The sequence below is a fragment of the Panthera leo genome, chromosome E1 (assembly GCF_018350215.1).
Source record: "Panthera leo isolate Ple1 chromosome E1, P.leo_Ple1_pat1.1, whole genome shotgun sequence".
Classification (NCBI taxonomy): Eukaryota; Metazoa; Chordata; class Mammalia; order Carnivora; family Felidae; genus Panthera; species Panthera leo.
In genome coordinates, this window is record NC_056692.1 from 2,100,266 (window position 1) to 2,113,653 (window position 13,388).

General features: G+C 57.5%; 2 protein-coding genes across 3 annotated transcripts; one reads left to right on the plus strand and one right to left on the minus strand.

Moving 5' to 3' along the window:
- Window positions 1-489: 489 nt before the first annotated feature.
- CTDNEP1 (CTD nuclear envelope phosphatase 1) lies at window positions 490-6,617 on the minus strand. Of its 2 annotated transcripts, none has more exons than XM_042915804.1 (8): window positions 6,165-6,617; window positions 3,555-3,621; window positions 3,339-3,457; window positions 3,025-3,096; window positions 2,246-2,362; window positions 1,930-2,059; window positions 1,194-1,277; window positions 490-938 (listed from the first exon to the last, which is right to left on the minus strand). In XM_042915804.1, the coding sequence occupies exons 1-8, from the start codon at window positions 6,264-6,266 to the stop codon at window positions 910-912; spliced, it is 720 nt and encodes a 239-aa protein (XP_042771738.1). In that variant the 5' UTR covers window positions 6,267-6,617; the 3' UTR covers window positions 490-909. The 2 variants fall into 2 exon arrangements, with proteins under 2 accessions (XP_042771738.1, XP_042771739.1); XM_042915805.1 differs by having other exon boundaries at window positions 1,930-2,041; window positions 6,165-6,615.
- Window positions 6,618-7,390: 773 nt separating this feature from the next.
- Window positions 7,391-13,123, plus strand: ELP5 (elongator acetyltransferase complex subunit 5). Its single transcript, XM_042915806.1, has 8 exons — window positions 7,391-7,569; window positions 7,727-7,787; window positions 7,875-7,955; window positions 9,531-9,751; window positions 11,108-11,289; window positions 11,801-11,896; window positions 12,032-12,132; window positions 12,773-13,123. Exons 1-8 carry the CDS (start codon window positions 7,527-7,529, stop codon window positions 12,885-12,887), a joined length of 900 nt encoding a protein of 299 aa, XP_042771740.1. The 5' UTR covers window positions 7,391-7,526; the 3' UTR covers window positions 12,888-13,123.
- The last annotated feature ends 265 nt before the right edge of the window (window positions 13,124-13,388 follow it).

Genomic DNA, 13,388 nt, shown 5'->3' on the forward strand with positions numbered 1-13,388 from the left:
GTCTGGCTTCTGGTCCAGCATCTCCTGCCGCCACACTGCCGCGTCGTCCTAGCCCGCAGGCCAGGCTCCTTCAGGACACACGGCCGCCCTCCCGGTCCCCGCCGGGGCGCCCATCCCGTCTCCAAGACCCTTCCCGCCAGAGCACCTGAGGTCGAGGCTCCCCACTCCTCCCCCAAAGCCAACAGCACCTCGCCCCGACAGGGGGGACGTGAACAAAGACGCCTCCCTTCATCTCCCAACCCCCAGAGAAGGACCTGGGGCAGCTTTGGTTTCAAAGTTATAATGCATGGTTTAAAAGAGAGAAAGGAAGGAAAAAAAAAAAAAAAAAAAAAAAAAAAAAGCTGGTTACAGGTCTGAGGGAGTCTAGGAAGAAGGGAAAATAGAAGGAAAAGAAAGGGGGAAGGGCAGGACAAGTTTGGGGAAAATCCAGTGGCCAAAATCCCAGTTTCCCACCCACAGCCCAGCCCTTGGAGTGAAGAATTAGATCAGTTTTGTACAAGAGTTTTTTAAAAAATCAAATCACAACAAAGCTGGCTTGGCTTTTCTTTGAGCCTCCCGGATTACCGAATGTCTGTCTCTCATTCTGGCCGGTCTGGTCTCTCCACCAGACAGTTCGGGCTCTCCCAGGCCTCCGCTTCTGTCCCCGTCTGGGGTTTCCAGGGAGCGCGAACTCGAAGTCAGAGTGAGGCTGCTTGCGAGTGTGGCCCGTGTGTCCGTCCAGACTCCACACGGAGCGCAGGGCTCCCTGGGCAGAGAGGGGCGGGAGGGGCAGGTCCTGCCCAGGCAGTCCTCACCATCGGACAGGGCATCAGACGGCATCCCGAGAGCTCACCCTCCCTCTCCCCCCACCCCAGCGCAGGTGGAGGGGGAGCAGCCGTCACCACAGCCTGTGTTGGTGAAGGTTTCGGCTCAGCACAGAACGAACGTCGGCGGTGAACCTGGGATGACAAGACGAAGCCTCGTTGGAGATGGGGGGGGGAAGGGGGGGAGGAAAGAATCACCATGCTCACGTGACACTGAGGTCCAGTTTGCCCCAAACCCACTGGCTACAAGTGATGAGCTTTACTGTACGAACCCCTGGGTTCAAAGGCTAAGTTCTTAAGGGAAAAGACATAAGTCAAACAGGACGCGTTTTTATTCCCTCTCGGGATCCCCCACCTCCTTTCCTCCGCAATGTGTCTGGCTTCCGTTACCTGAGGGCGTCCAGCATGGAAGCAGGTTGAGGAGGGCGGTGTCGCTGGGGTCACTGAACCACGATTTGATGGGGATGGCGTTGTCTAGGGTGGGTGAAAAGAAGCGCACGTGAAAAAAAAACACACAATTCAAGACTCAGGCCGCTTTTTCTTTCCTTTGGGAAAATGGGGATCATTACTTTAAAATCCGTACCCTCTCCCTGACCCACCCAAACCTAACCACCTAGGTAAACCTTCCTATTTATTCGCCAAAACAAACTTTTTAAAAGAGGCATTCATATTCATGTCTATTTGAGAGATGGGGGTGGATGCGTGAGTGGGAGAAAGGAGCAGAGGGAGAGACTCCCAAGCAGGCTCCACGCTCAGTGCAAAGCCCGACACGGGGCTCGATCCCATGACCCTGGGATCGTGACCTGAGCCTACATCACAGTCAGATGCTCAAATGACTGAGCCACCCAGGCCCCTCCCCCAAGATAAAATTAACCTACAATCACCGTGTCTCACATTAACGTGAGGCTTCTAATCAAATTTATTGCTACTGTGTCTCACCTGAAGCAAACTGATACGAGCAACGTGCCCTATGAAGTGGACAAGTGGGGAAGGGAGAGTGTCTCCCAGAAAACAGAAATACCTGGCATCCTGACCTACAGTAAGCCAGGAATCCCAGCTCCAGGCATTCAAAATAACTTCTCCGAACCACTTCCTGGTCCTGCCAGACTCACCCCCCCCCCCATACCTGGGTGGCTCCGGTAGGCCCCTGGGGAGTTATCCAGGATCACGATGCTGGAGAGGTCGCTGTGGACCACGGAGAGGTCCTTGATGTAGCTGCCCAGTTCCAAAGTGCAGTGCTGGAGGGTAGGGCCACGCTGGGCATCAAAAGGAGACTCGGCCCCTGTGACGGCTGCCCAGTCCCAACAATGCCCGCGGGCAGCCGCCTCCCACAGAGGGGGTCATGCAGTACGCCTCCGCTCACCCCCAGAAGGTCCCTTTCTGGGGAAACTGCTCAAACCCAGACCCCTCCCTGCCAGCCTGCCTCCCGAGCCTCCTCTTACCTGTCTGTAGTATCTCCTCTTGAGAATGCTTCTGCTATTGTCCAGTTTATCTGCCACAGCAGAGCCGTAAATCTCCATGCTTGCTGTGAACACCACCAGCTCGTACCACTGGCTCACCTGAAATTGATCAGGGGGAGGGTGGGGTCAGAAGAAGCGATCCTTCCTCTGAACGCACAACTCGCCTTCACTAGACTCCAGCCGGTCCTTCAGGCCTTTCAAGAGCATCAGATGTCTCTGAGAACACAAAATTCTGAAGGCCCCCAAACTCAAGAGTCTTAGGCCCCGTACACCCTTAAAGATTCAGAGGTGCGAGAGCAAAAGATCAGGAAGCCTGTGGAAGAACAGAATTGCATCAGCACAACAAACGAACCCAAGCTACTGACAGCCGCCCTGTGACCGGCCCACAACTGCCCTTCTCCAAAACTGCCCATACCTCTTTTCTCCTCACCCTGTACTTCCTCCAACCGCTCTGAATTCCCAGAGCCTTAACGCCATTCCTTCATCACAGGGCTCCCCCCAGCTTCTACAAATTCACCATTTTTTTTCTAATGTATTTTTTTTCCTTTTTTTTTCTTTTTTTTTTGAGAGAGAGTGAGTGTGTGAGCCGGGGAGGGGCAGAGAGAGAGACGGAGACACAGAATCCAAAGCAGGCTCCAGGCTCTGAGCTGTGAGCACAGAGCCCGACGTGGGGCTCGGACCCACGAACCACGAGATCATCATGACCTGAGCCGAAGTCAGATGCTCAACCGACTGAGCCCCCCAGGTGCCCCCAAACTCACCACTTCTAAGAAGAAATCCACATGGGGCCTCTTATGTACAAAAAACCGGACGGGATGTTTGTCTATTACCACCTGTAGAGGAACAGGGAAGAGCTGGGGGGGTGTCCTGAGCACAGGCCTGAAGGACACACACCCCTCCCTGCCACCCCCACCCCCCCCCCCCCCCCCCCCGCCCCACTGCCTGCTTCCCTCCTGGCTGCCGCTGGTGCCAGAGGATGGGGACAAGGACGATATGCTCTGGGACTGGGAAAGGAAGTCTAGTTGTGAGCAGAATCACAGGCATGACCATCCCGTCACTTCCCACCCCAACACACCTTAAGGATGAAGTCGGGAGGCGTTCCAGGCCGGACGGTAGGCCTCAGGACCCCATCGTGATGGGAGTGGATAAGTGTCTCATCCAGATCCAGCACCAGGATCTTCCTCTTCACCTGGCCTGAACCACAACAGCAAGGAATGACACCCACCAACCTCCAGCCCACACCTTGAGCCCCACCTCACCTTACAGGAGCCTTCCCAGCCAGCACACTCACCTAGCCGATTCCGGGACACGGGAGATAAGGGAAGGATATCATAGCGAACAGTTTGGTACTGAATTATCTAAAAACAGCAAGAGAGAGGATTAGACCCTTGAGTGGGAGATCTTGACAAAGGAACGTTTACTATATACGGGGCATCGTGGAAGTGACTGACGATCACCTCATTTAATCCTCAAAAACGCGGTAACGACGCTATAATAACGACAATGACAGCAACATCATCGTGTCTATTTTAACCACGGAGAGACCGAGGCTTAGCCAGGTTAGATGCCTTGTGTAAGACCACACTGCTAGGAATTATCTTATTTGGTCATTTGTCCCCCCGGTTAGAATGAAAACCTGGCGAGAGCACCCGGTCCCGGCTGCGTTCCCAGGACACTGTCACAGGGTGGGTGGTTAATATCAGAGCGGATGCAGTGGCGGAGCCAGGACCGCCCTAAGGCAGGCCGACCCAAAACCTGCCCTCTTCCCTGTGCTCTGCAAGGAACAGAGACACGCACGGCTCCCCACATTTCCGCCCCATGGATCCTTCGTGACAACTCTCGTCACTCGGGGGACTGAGAGGAGTCAGGACAGGAGGTCCTTGGGTACCTAAGGGGAATGAAGGGCAAGGAGGGAATCCAGGGGTTCTCAGGTCAGCTAAGTTCCCCTGGCTGGTGGCCGCCAGGCCTATTTTAACCAGCCACCTGTCCATTTCTGTCTCTACCAGCCAAGTCACAAGTGGCAGAGAACCTCAGCCCTCCGCGCTGCCTCCTTATTCCGGTACCCAGGACCAGGCACACTGGGAAGCCCCACCCACCAGGCTGACTGATAGGGTGGCGAGAAGGCCAGAGTGAATGAAGGGCTGTGAGGGACGTCAAGAGGGGACAAGGACGTCAACCTTCCAGCTCCTCCGGGTCTTCTCTAGAAGCTCCTGTTTCTAGCACTCAGTTCTCTTCCACGCGAGCCTGGCAGTCCCTTCCTCTGCTCTTTTCTTCTAGGCTTCTGTCCATCCCTAGGCCCCATCCCTAGGCCCCGGCCTCGCCAGAACCAGTCTCGCCCCTTGCAAGCCACAGGGCCCTCTCCTCCGAATGCCAAGGCACCTGCCCTTTTCTCCCTGCAGCAGGATGAAGGCCGCAACAGCTCGGGTGTCCTGGCCTGCTATCTCGGGTTGCACATGCTGGGCATGTAGGGAATGCTCCAAGCATCTGCCAGCAAGGGGGTGGGGGGAGAGAGAAACCAGATTGGAAGGGAAGGAAGGGAAGACAAAAGGCCGTGGGGTCAGCGCTTGCCCGGAGAGGTGCAGTTTTGCCAAAAGCTGGCCTCTAGAGGGGCTGGAGCTCTACTCCCTGCCTCCAGAACAGGAATTTCAGGGGCAAACGGGGCGTGCTCGGAGCAGAGCCAGGCAGATAGAACAGCAGCTGACATGTAGAGAAAACCCCAGGAGCCAGCCCCACACACACCTCAGCATCTCTGACCCCAAATTCTTCCGGGCTCCTAACATGGGTTTCGGGGGAAATAGCCTTGCCTACCACCGTGATCACCCAGAAACAACCCTCACCCTAAATCAGGAAGCGGAAGGCATAGACTGGTAAAGGAGACACTGAATCTGAAGCAGGCCCACTCCCCCAAGTCGGTCACCAACGACCACCACCACCCAGGGCTCTCTGGAGACTCTCGGACCTTCCAGGTATTACTGACGTACACCAAAGAGCACGGGCAGGGAACTTCTGCGTGTCGGCTTACTGAATTCTCCCCAGCAGTGAGAACACAGCACATTCGCTAAAGGATGTTAGCCTACGGGAGCTCTGACCTTGGAGAGAAGCTCTCCGGGGGAGGGAACCCACAGATACTCGGGTACGTGCAGTCATCGCTGCCCACAGGACCCCTCTCAAAGCTGGGGTCTCCTGGAGAGGCAAGCCCGCCCTCAGGCTCAAGCCTACAGCTGCCAAGCACTGTCTTCCCAGAGAGACACCCCAACACCAATGTGCTCCTCTCCCTAAAGCCCAACATAAAACCATCCTTCTTAGTCCCAGGGACTAGGTGACTTCAGATGCCCACAGCAGGAAATAAGTTTCCGGGGCCCTTTTTGGACGAGTCCCCGTAAAGCCAACGGCAGGGGTTTCTCCTTCACACCCAAGGCTGTTCCCCTGTTTGTCACCTATGGTCTCCCACCCACACCCCTACCCTTGCCACATAAGCCCGTCTGTCCCTTGTTCCGAGCCCTAACACACGGGGAGGCTCCTAGTAACGGAAGGGTCTGTCACAAGCCCACAGCCGACAGAGCCGGTGCCATCAAACAGGTGTTCCCCTCCTCTTGGTCTCTAACAACAACTCCGGCTTTCCTAAACGGCGCCCCACCCACCACCCTGGCCCCCAAGAGTTGCCACATCCAGTCTCCGTCTTGCCCCCCCCCCCCCGCCGCCCCGATCTCGGTTGTCCTACGGGGGTCTCCCCCCTCCCTATGCCACCCCACGCCCAGCCAAGGGTGCCCCAACCCTCTAACGGGAAAAGCCGCCGCCAGGACTCCGTTCCGAAGCCCAAACAGAGGCCCGACACTTTCCGAAAACCCGTGAGCACCGCTGACACGGGTTCCCACCACCACCAGCGCCCACCCAGGCTCACCGTGCGGATCTGCCTCCGCAAAAGGTAAATGAAGAAGCTCCAGAGCTTGGCGGCGAAGGCCACGAACGTGCGCAGCCCCAGCAGACACTGCGTCCGCATCATCCCGATGACCCCGGCACCGCCGGCCCCGGGGCCCCCGCGGCCCAGCTCCGCCAGCCCCCCGGGGGCAGCCCCCCGCCTCCGGGAGGGGGAACGGGGGCCCCGAGTGGCAGGAAAGGCTGCAGAGAGGGGCACGGAGCGGGCGGCTCAGAAAGCCACCCCCGGCGAGGGGAAAGCCCAGCGGAACCGGGAGCTGGGGGACAGGCGTGGGCAGCCCGCGGGGGCCCACATGGGCGGGGAGTGGCACCGACGGCTTCGCGGAGGTTGCGGGCCGAGACGGGTCGGGCTAGGACGGGGTCCTCAGAGACCGGGAGGGAAGGGGATGGAGAATTGGGGGGGGGGGCAGTGGGGGAGGGGGCCAGGGAGAAGGGAGGGAGGGAGAAGGGAGGGGGAGGGGAAGGGGGAAGCGGAGGGTGGCCCGCTGCGCAGGCGCGTTAGGGGGCTGCCCGCGGGAAAGGGCGGGCGGGGGCCGCGGCGCGCGAAGGGCCGCGGCGGCGGCGGCGGCGGCGGCGGCGGACGCGCCGGCTGGGCGAAGGAAGGGGGAAGGAGGGGGAGGGGGAGCCGAAGGGCGCGGATGGCTAGACCGGAGCGGCCTCCCCCTCCCCGAAGTCGGGGGTGCCTTAGCCGCTGGGGAGCGGGGCTGCAGCCTCTGCAGCCTCTGCAGCTGGATTTCCCACTCTGACAGGCGCCATTTTACCGCCCTAAGGGCTCCCTCCTCCTTTCTTCCCCCCTCCTCTTCCCCTCTGACACTGCTTCCGGTGGTGACGTGTATTCGCTTCACCGGGACTAATGTTCCCCCTCCTCGGTCTATGGGGGCGGGTAGGGGAAAGCCGAGAGCGCTCCCGACAAGGCCGCAGTATCGCGCAAGCGCGGAAGGTGGCAGCGGGGCGGACCCCGGGGGCGAGGCGGGCCCCGCCTGGAGCGGCGTGGGCGGGGCGGGTGACGTCTCTCGTCCCCGGGTGTCGGGCCGTCGGACGGGCGCGTGCGGCCTCCTACCCCTCCCGCCGACAACTGCCCCCAACGGCTCTTCCGGCCCCAGTCGTGGTAAAAATGTCCTGCGTCTGTGCGCCGGAGCTCGGGAGGGGCCCCTCCGCGTGAGCGCCCCCTGGGATATTGGACATAATCACCTCTCATTCCGGACCGGCCGGGTCTCGGTTGTGGGAGGGCTCATGGGTGCCCCGCCCCTTTTCCCTGGAGGGGGCGGGGCGGCGGGCCGTGACGCCATCAGAGGGCGCCCGAGGAGGGACGGGCCGCCAGTTGGAGATGGAGTCGGTGCTGGCTCTGCGCGGCCTGGTGCTGCTTCGGGGTGAGGGCCAGAGGCGCCGGGGGTTGCGAGCTGGGCTCGAGGGGCGGCAGCGGAGAGGAAGAGCCGCGTGTCACCGGCGAGGGGTGGTCACCCGGGGTCGGTGAGGACGGAAACGTCAGCGTTCTCACGCTGGTTATCCGTCCCTCGCTCTCCCCAGACTCCGTGGAGTGGGAGGGGCGCAGTCTCTTGAAGGCGCTTATCAAGAAAGCTGCGCTGGGGTGAGTATCCCGCAGCCTTCCCCCCGAAGTCCCCGGGAAGGAAGGCTGGGCCCAGCTCTGTGACACTCTCCTCCATCTCTGCCTTAGTGGGGAGCAGGTCCACATCCTGGGCTGTGAAGTGAGCGAGGAAGAGTTCCGTGCAGGTTTTGACTCCAGTATCAACAGCCGGTAAGCACAGATTGGGAGAGACTTTGCTGGGTGTAGGATCCCTGTAAGGAAATTGCTCTGCGGCATATTCATTGAAGGAATGGATATGTGTCTTTCGGGAGGCCAAGATTCGTAAGAGAAATGAGGAGTGGCGAGTTAATGGAGAACCCAGAGCCTGGGCCGTAGAAGCGCAGACGGAAATGGAGCGTAATAAGAGGCCGACGCTGTAGTTTTGCACCAGAAGCTGTACTGGTGGATAAAAATGAACATATTCTGTCTTCTGAGGTATTCAGAATCCGGGGATGGTTAGTCCAGACGTGGATTCCAGATTTGCACCAACACCAGCTGCCAGCTACTGAGCGATTTGTTCTAGAGGCAAAAGTAACAGACTGTGCAAAATTAGGGACGTATGGGAAGGCATAGCTGTTCATGGGAGTTGGAAGAGCTTCCTGAGACCAGACCGATAGCAAAAGGTCTCAGCGTGAAAATGAGTTCAGTTATCCCAAAGGCAGTGACGGCCCTTTCAACGTGTAAGAGGCGAGTGATAATCTCATACTGTTAGACTACTCCAGTGACCAGTGTGGAGAATGGGATTAGAAGGGGGCAACCTCAGACAGACCGGGAGGGAAGGCTGCTGTGGTAGTCCAGGTTCACTCAGGGGTGTATGTGTACTGAGCACCAGTTACGAACCGGGTGCTGTGGTAGGCACGGTGAATGAGACGGGTGTGGTCTCTAATGCATCTTAGGGAAAGATGATAGGGGGTGACATCTGGCTTAAGACAGTAGCAGTAAGTAAGCATAGAGAGTTTAAGAGGAAAGTAAAAGGACTCTAGCAGGTAGAATTTCCAGGAGTTATAGACTGATGTGGAATAGAGCTTAGGAGACTCCTGAATCCACCTGTGTGCCTGGATAAAAAAGATTACTTCCCGGTCTAGACAGCTCAGTAGTTTACATCTGTGTTCAGCTCTGGTTTTTCAACCATGTGATGGAAGTGATGTTTCATGTTAAGGTGGCACTTACGAGAGAAGCAACAGATAGGACGGTGGTGTCCAGGAACAAGTTGGGCCACCGTGAATCCGATCCCAGGATTCCTAACCCATGTCAGACTCCTTTTCTCTGTGGTGCTATTTTATCTATAGTTAGTAACACAGGATCTAATTCTTGATCTTCTCTAAACTGTCCTACAGGCGGGAGCCATGTCTCACATCCTGTCCTCTCCCTGTTCCTCCAGGGAATGACACGAGTTAGGCTCCGCTCAGGAAATGTTTGATGGTGATGATAACTGACGTTTGTCAAGCGTTTAATACGCGTTAAGGATCGTTCTAAAGATCAAACAGTTGGTATCTGTGCGTTTGTTCTACAAATGAAGAAACAGTTTTAGGATAAGTAGTTTATCAGTTAGGTGACCTTAGGTAAGTAGTAAAGCCACGCTTAGAGCTCAGGGCTTTCTGACACCAAAGCCCGTGCTGCCCACATGGTAGTCTGTGTCTCAGTCTTAGCTCTAAGTCACAGAGAGACACGGAGATCACAGGGTGAAGTTCAAGATCGAGGGGAAGGGGCAGGGTTAATCAGTTGTCTCCTGTTTTCCCTTTGCAGGCTGGTTTACTATGACCTCTTCAGAGACCCGCTCAACTGGGCGCAGACCGGGGAAGCCCTTCCGGGGGGACCCCTGGGAGCCTTGCAGGCCATGTGCAAGAGGACGGATCCTGGTCCTGTCACTGTGGCTCTCGATTCACTGAGCTGGCTGCTGCTGCGTCTTCCCTGTGCCGCCCTCTGCCAGGCCCTCTGTGCCATGAGCCGTCAGCACGCCTGCCGTGGTGAGATCCCCTTCATTACTACTCGTCATGTACCTTCCCCTGCCAAGGAGTAAGCCCTTTTCCATTCTGAGCAAGAACATGGTTAGGGATTGCCAGTTGGGCCTTATTCCATCTCTTTAACGTTCATTCTAGTTCTGGGCTTCTTCGTAAGCAGGCTTTTGTTCCTCTTCCAGGTTCGTTTTTACTCATTTGTTTCATTCGTTCGCTCAGTGAGTACCAATTACATGCTATGTGTCAGGCACAAATCTAGAAACCAGGAGAGTAAAGACTGAGTGTGCTCAGGTTCTTGTCTTCCAGGACCTCAAAGTGCCAAAAAGGATACAGACAAGTTAGCGGTTACAAGACGGTCTGATAGCAGCCGTGATGATAAAGGAACATACACAGGGCGTCCTAAGGAAAGAACTGTCTCGAAGAGGAAGGGGTTGGCCAGGCAGATTTGGCCAGACCAGGGGCCCTGGGCGTAGCCCTGAAGTATACCGTGGATTCTAGAACTGACCGTGCAGTCAGCTACCCAACTTTGTATTAAGGTGCTTGAGTCTCTCAGTGTTTCAGTTTTACTGTGTAAGAGTGGGGGGAAGGGGTGAAATTACAGTATTAGCACGAACTATTTAATTTTTTTTAATGTTTATTTTTGAGAGAGTGTGTAAGTGGGGTAGAGGCAGAGAGGGAGACACAGAATCCGAAGCAGGCTCCAGGCTCTGAGCTGTCAGCACAGAGGCCGACACGGGGCTCGAACTTACAGACCGTGAGATCGTGACCTGAGCTGAAGTCAGACGCTTAATCCACTGAGCCCCCCAGGCGCGCCTAGGAGGAACCGTTTAGAATTGCTGTTAGGTCAAGTGATAGCGATGTCATACGCTTCAGCCCAAACATGCCGACGTCTGTAAGCGTCAAAACACGAAGGCATCTTCTAGTACAGCGCTGACGCTCTTTAAGCATGTGTGTGCGCGCTCCGCAAAAGGGAGAGACAACCGGAGGGAGTCAAAGGCACTGACTGGGATGGGGTCAAGTTCCAGAAGCCTCAAGTAGTTCATCGTGTAAGAGATGAGGCAGGAAAGTAAGCAGAGACCGGAAGAGGAAGGGGTTAACTCCGTCCCGAAGGCCCTGACGGAGGAGCTCCGAGGACCTAGGACGGTCCAAGGACCAAGTCAGAGTAGGCCTGGCTCACATTCACTCTGAGGCGGTGAGGGCTGCAGCTCCGCAGTCCCAGCCTCACCAAGGGAAGTCAGGATTCTGGCGGAGCCGCGACGGAACGTGGGGCACCCCTTCCTTCCTCCTCCTTTACTGTTCCATCCCTGGCCTCCACTCTGAGTGTTCCCCACTGCCCTTTGCGCCCCACGCTTGTTGTCCTTCCAGGTGGCGGCCCCGCAGCGGAGCAGCTGTGCGTGCTAGGCCTGCTGCACCGAGAGCTCCACGGCCCGGGCCCCACGGGAGCATTGAGCAGCCTTGCCCAGACCGAGGTGACCCTGGGTGGTACAGCGGGCCAGGCCTCAGCCCACATCCTCTGTCGGAGGCCCCGACAGCGCCCAACCCTCAAGGTCAGGAGAACCCCGGGAAGCACTAAGGTCAGGGTCGGACGGAAGGGGAGTCTTGGCGGAAAGAAGAGTAAGAAAGCTGGTGTGGCCGAGCGCTTCCCTCTGTCTCCTTGTTTTGTCATTTCCCTCCTGATCCTCACCACGGCCCTGGGAGGTGGCTTGTTTGGTTGTCCCCTTACTCAAGTTACAGACAGTGAGTGGTAGAGCCAGGATTGGAACACAGGATTGCCTGATTCGGATCCCGTGGGCTTAACCAAGAGGAGATCTTGACTTCCAAGAAACGGCAAAGGAGAAAAGACTGGGAGCGGTTGTTGGGGGAGAAGGAGCGAGTCCCTTCGGAGAGCTCTGAAGGAGGGCGAGGGGAAGAGCAGGGGCTGGAAGCTGTTACACTGATGGTGGGGCGGGCAGGGGTGGGCAGGGCCGGCGGGGGGGGGGGGGGGTCCAAGTTCTTCTCTCTGGTTTGTTCCGTCAGGTGGAAACAACCTTTCCGTTAATACTCTTTCTTCTCCCCCAGACTCTGTGGTTCTCCGTCCTGCCTGACTTGAGCCTGGATCTCCAAGGGGGACCCCCGCTAGAGTCCCAGCCCCACCCAGATCCTCACACACCGCAGGTATCTCGCAGGCCAGGGCGGAAACGAGGGACCGGAGCTTGTGGGTCTGCTGAAAGGAGACTGGAAACTGCAGGGGGTGGGGGTGGGGTCAGGGGTGCAGCCACGAGGCAGTGGCAGTATCCCTTGTGCCTGCAGGTGGACCCCGCCTCCCACTTGACCTTTAACCTCCACCTGTCCAAGAGAGAGCGAGAAGCCAAGGATAGCCTGACACTGCCTTTCCAGTTCAGCTCCGAAAAGTAAGGTGGGGGGCCAGGCGCCTGGGTTCCTGAGTAGAGCCCCGCGTCCGGGCCTGAGAGGTGGGGTGATGGCAGGTTATTGATTAACCTCAGACTTTACAGGGGCTGAAGTCCACCTCCAAAGACAAGTCTGGGGAGTGGTTCTCTACCCGCTCCTGCCCCAACGAGGCTAAAGGGCCTCTAGGTCTCTTTTCTCGCCGTTAGAGCCTTAGGTCACAGAGCAATCGGGTCTGGGCTGAGCCAGACCAGACCCTGGGGAAGTGGCCCTGCCCCTCTCTGGGCAACAGCGTTACTGGGAGGACGGGAAGCCGGTTGGGTGTGGTAGAGACAGGTTCATAATGGCCTCTGTATGCCTGCCGTTCTGTGCTCAGTGTGTGGGTGGGCGAAGCCAGACCGTGGCAGGATCCGTGCCCTCGAGCTGCTAAGAACGTAGGGGATCGTTAGGCGAGCGGCATCCGTCTATCCCGGTACCGGATGCGGCTCCCATGCTGACTAAACGAGGAGGTCAGAGAAAGGGACTTGAACCAAGAAAACACGAAAGCCAAAGAGAAAGAGGAGGGAGTCAGTCACCAGGAAGCGTGTCCAGACAGGACCCCGTTACCCACCCTCGCCAGCACCCGCTCCCCCCTCCTCTCCCCAGACAGCAGGCTCTGCTGCGCCCTGGGCCCAGCCCTGCTACCAGCCGCATCTTCTATGAGCCAGACGCGTTCGATGACCTGGACCCAGAAGACCCAGATGGTGACCTGGATGTTTGACGGGGAGCCTTGACCAGCCTGTACTGGGGAGGGGGGAGAGAGACCTTGGACGCGTAACCATCCTTTCATTGTTTGCCGCGGCCTTACCCTGCCCCACCTGTGTTCCCTGTGTGCGGAGGTCCTGCCTCGTGACCCCCGAGTCGGAGTAGCTTCCAGGCGGGACAAAACATGGGAAGGGGCAGAGGGGAAGGTGAGGGAACAGAGACGCCTCCCTTCCCAGCCTAATAAAATCTATTTTTTTACTAAAAAAGAAACTTTGCTAGCCGTGTAAGCGGGAGTTGGCAGTGGGAGGGACTGCGTGGGAAGAGGCAGGGAAGCCAGGCACCTGAGTAGTCTTGGAGAGTCACTAGCGTTGGGGCCCAAGTGACAACGGTGCCACGGGGAGGGCCTTGCACACCGATAGCGCTCGGTGCGTGTTGTTTTAAACTGAAGCAGATACACTTAAAGGTTCCAGGTTCCCTGTAAGGATCTGGGTTGAAAGAAAGCAGAGACCCTGAAGGG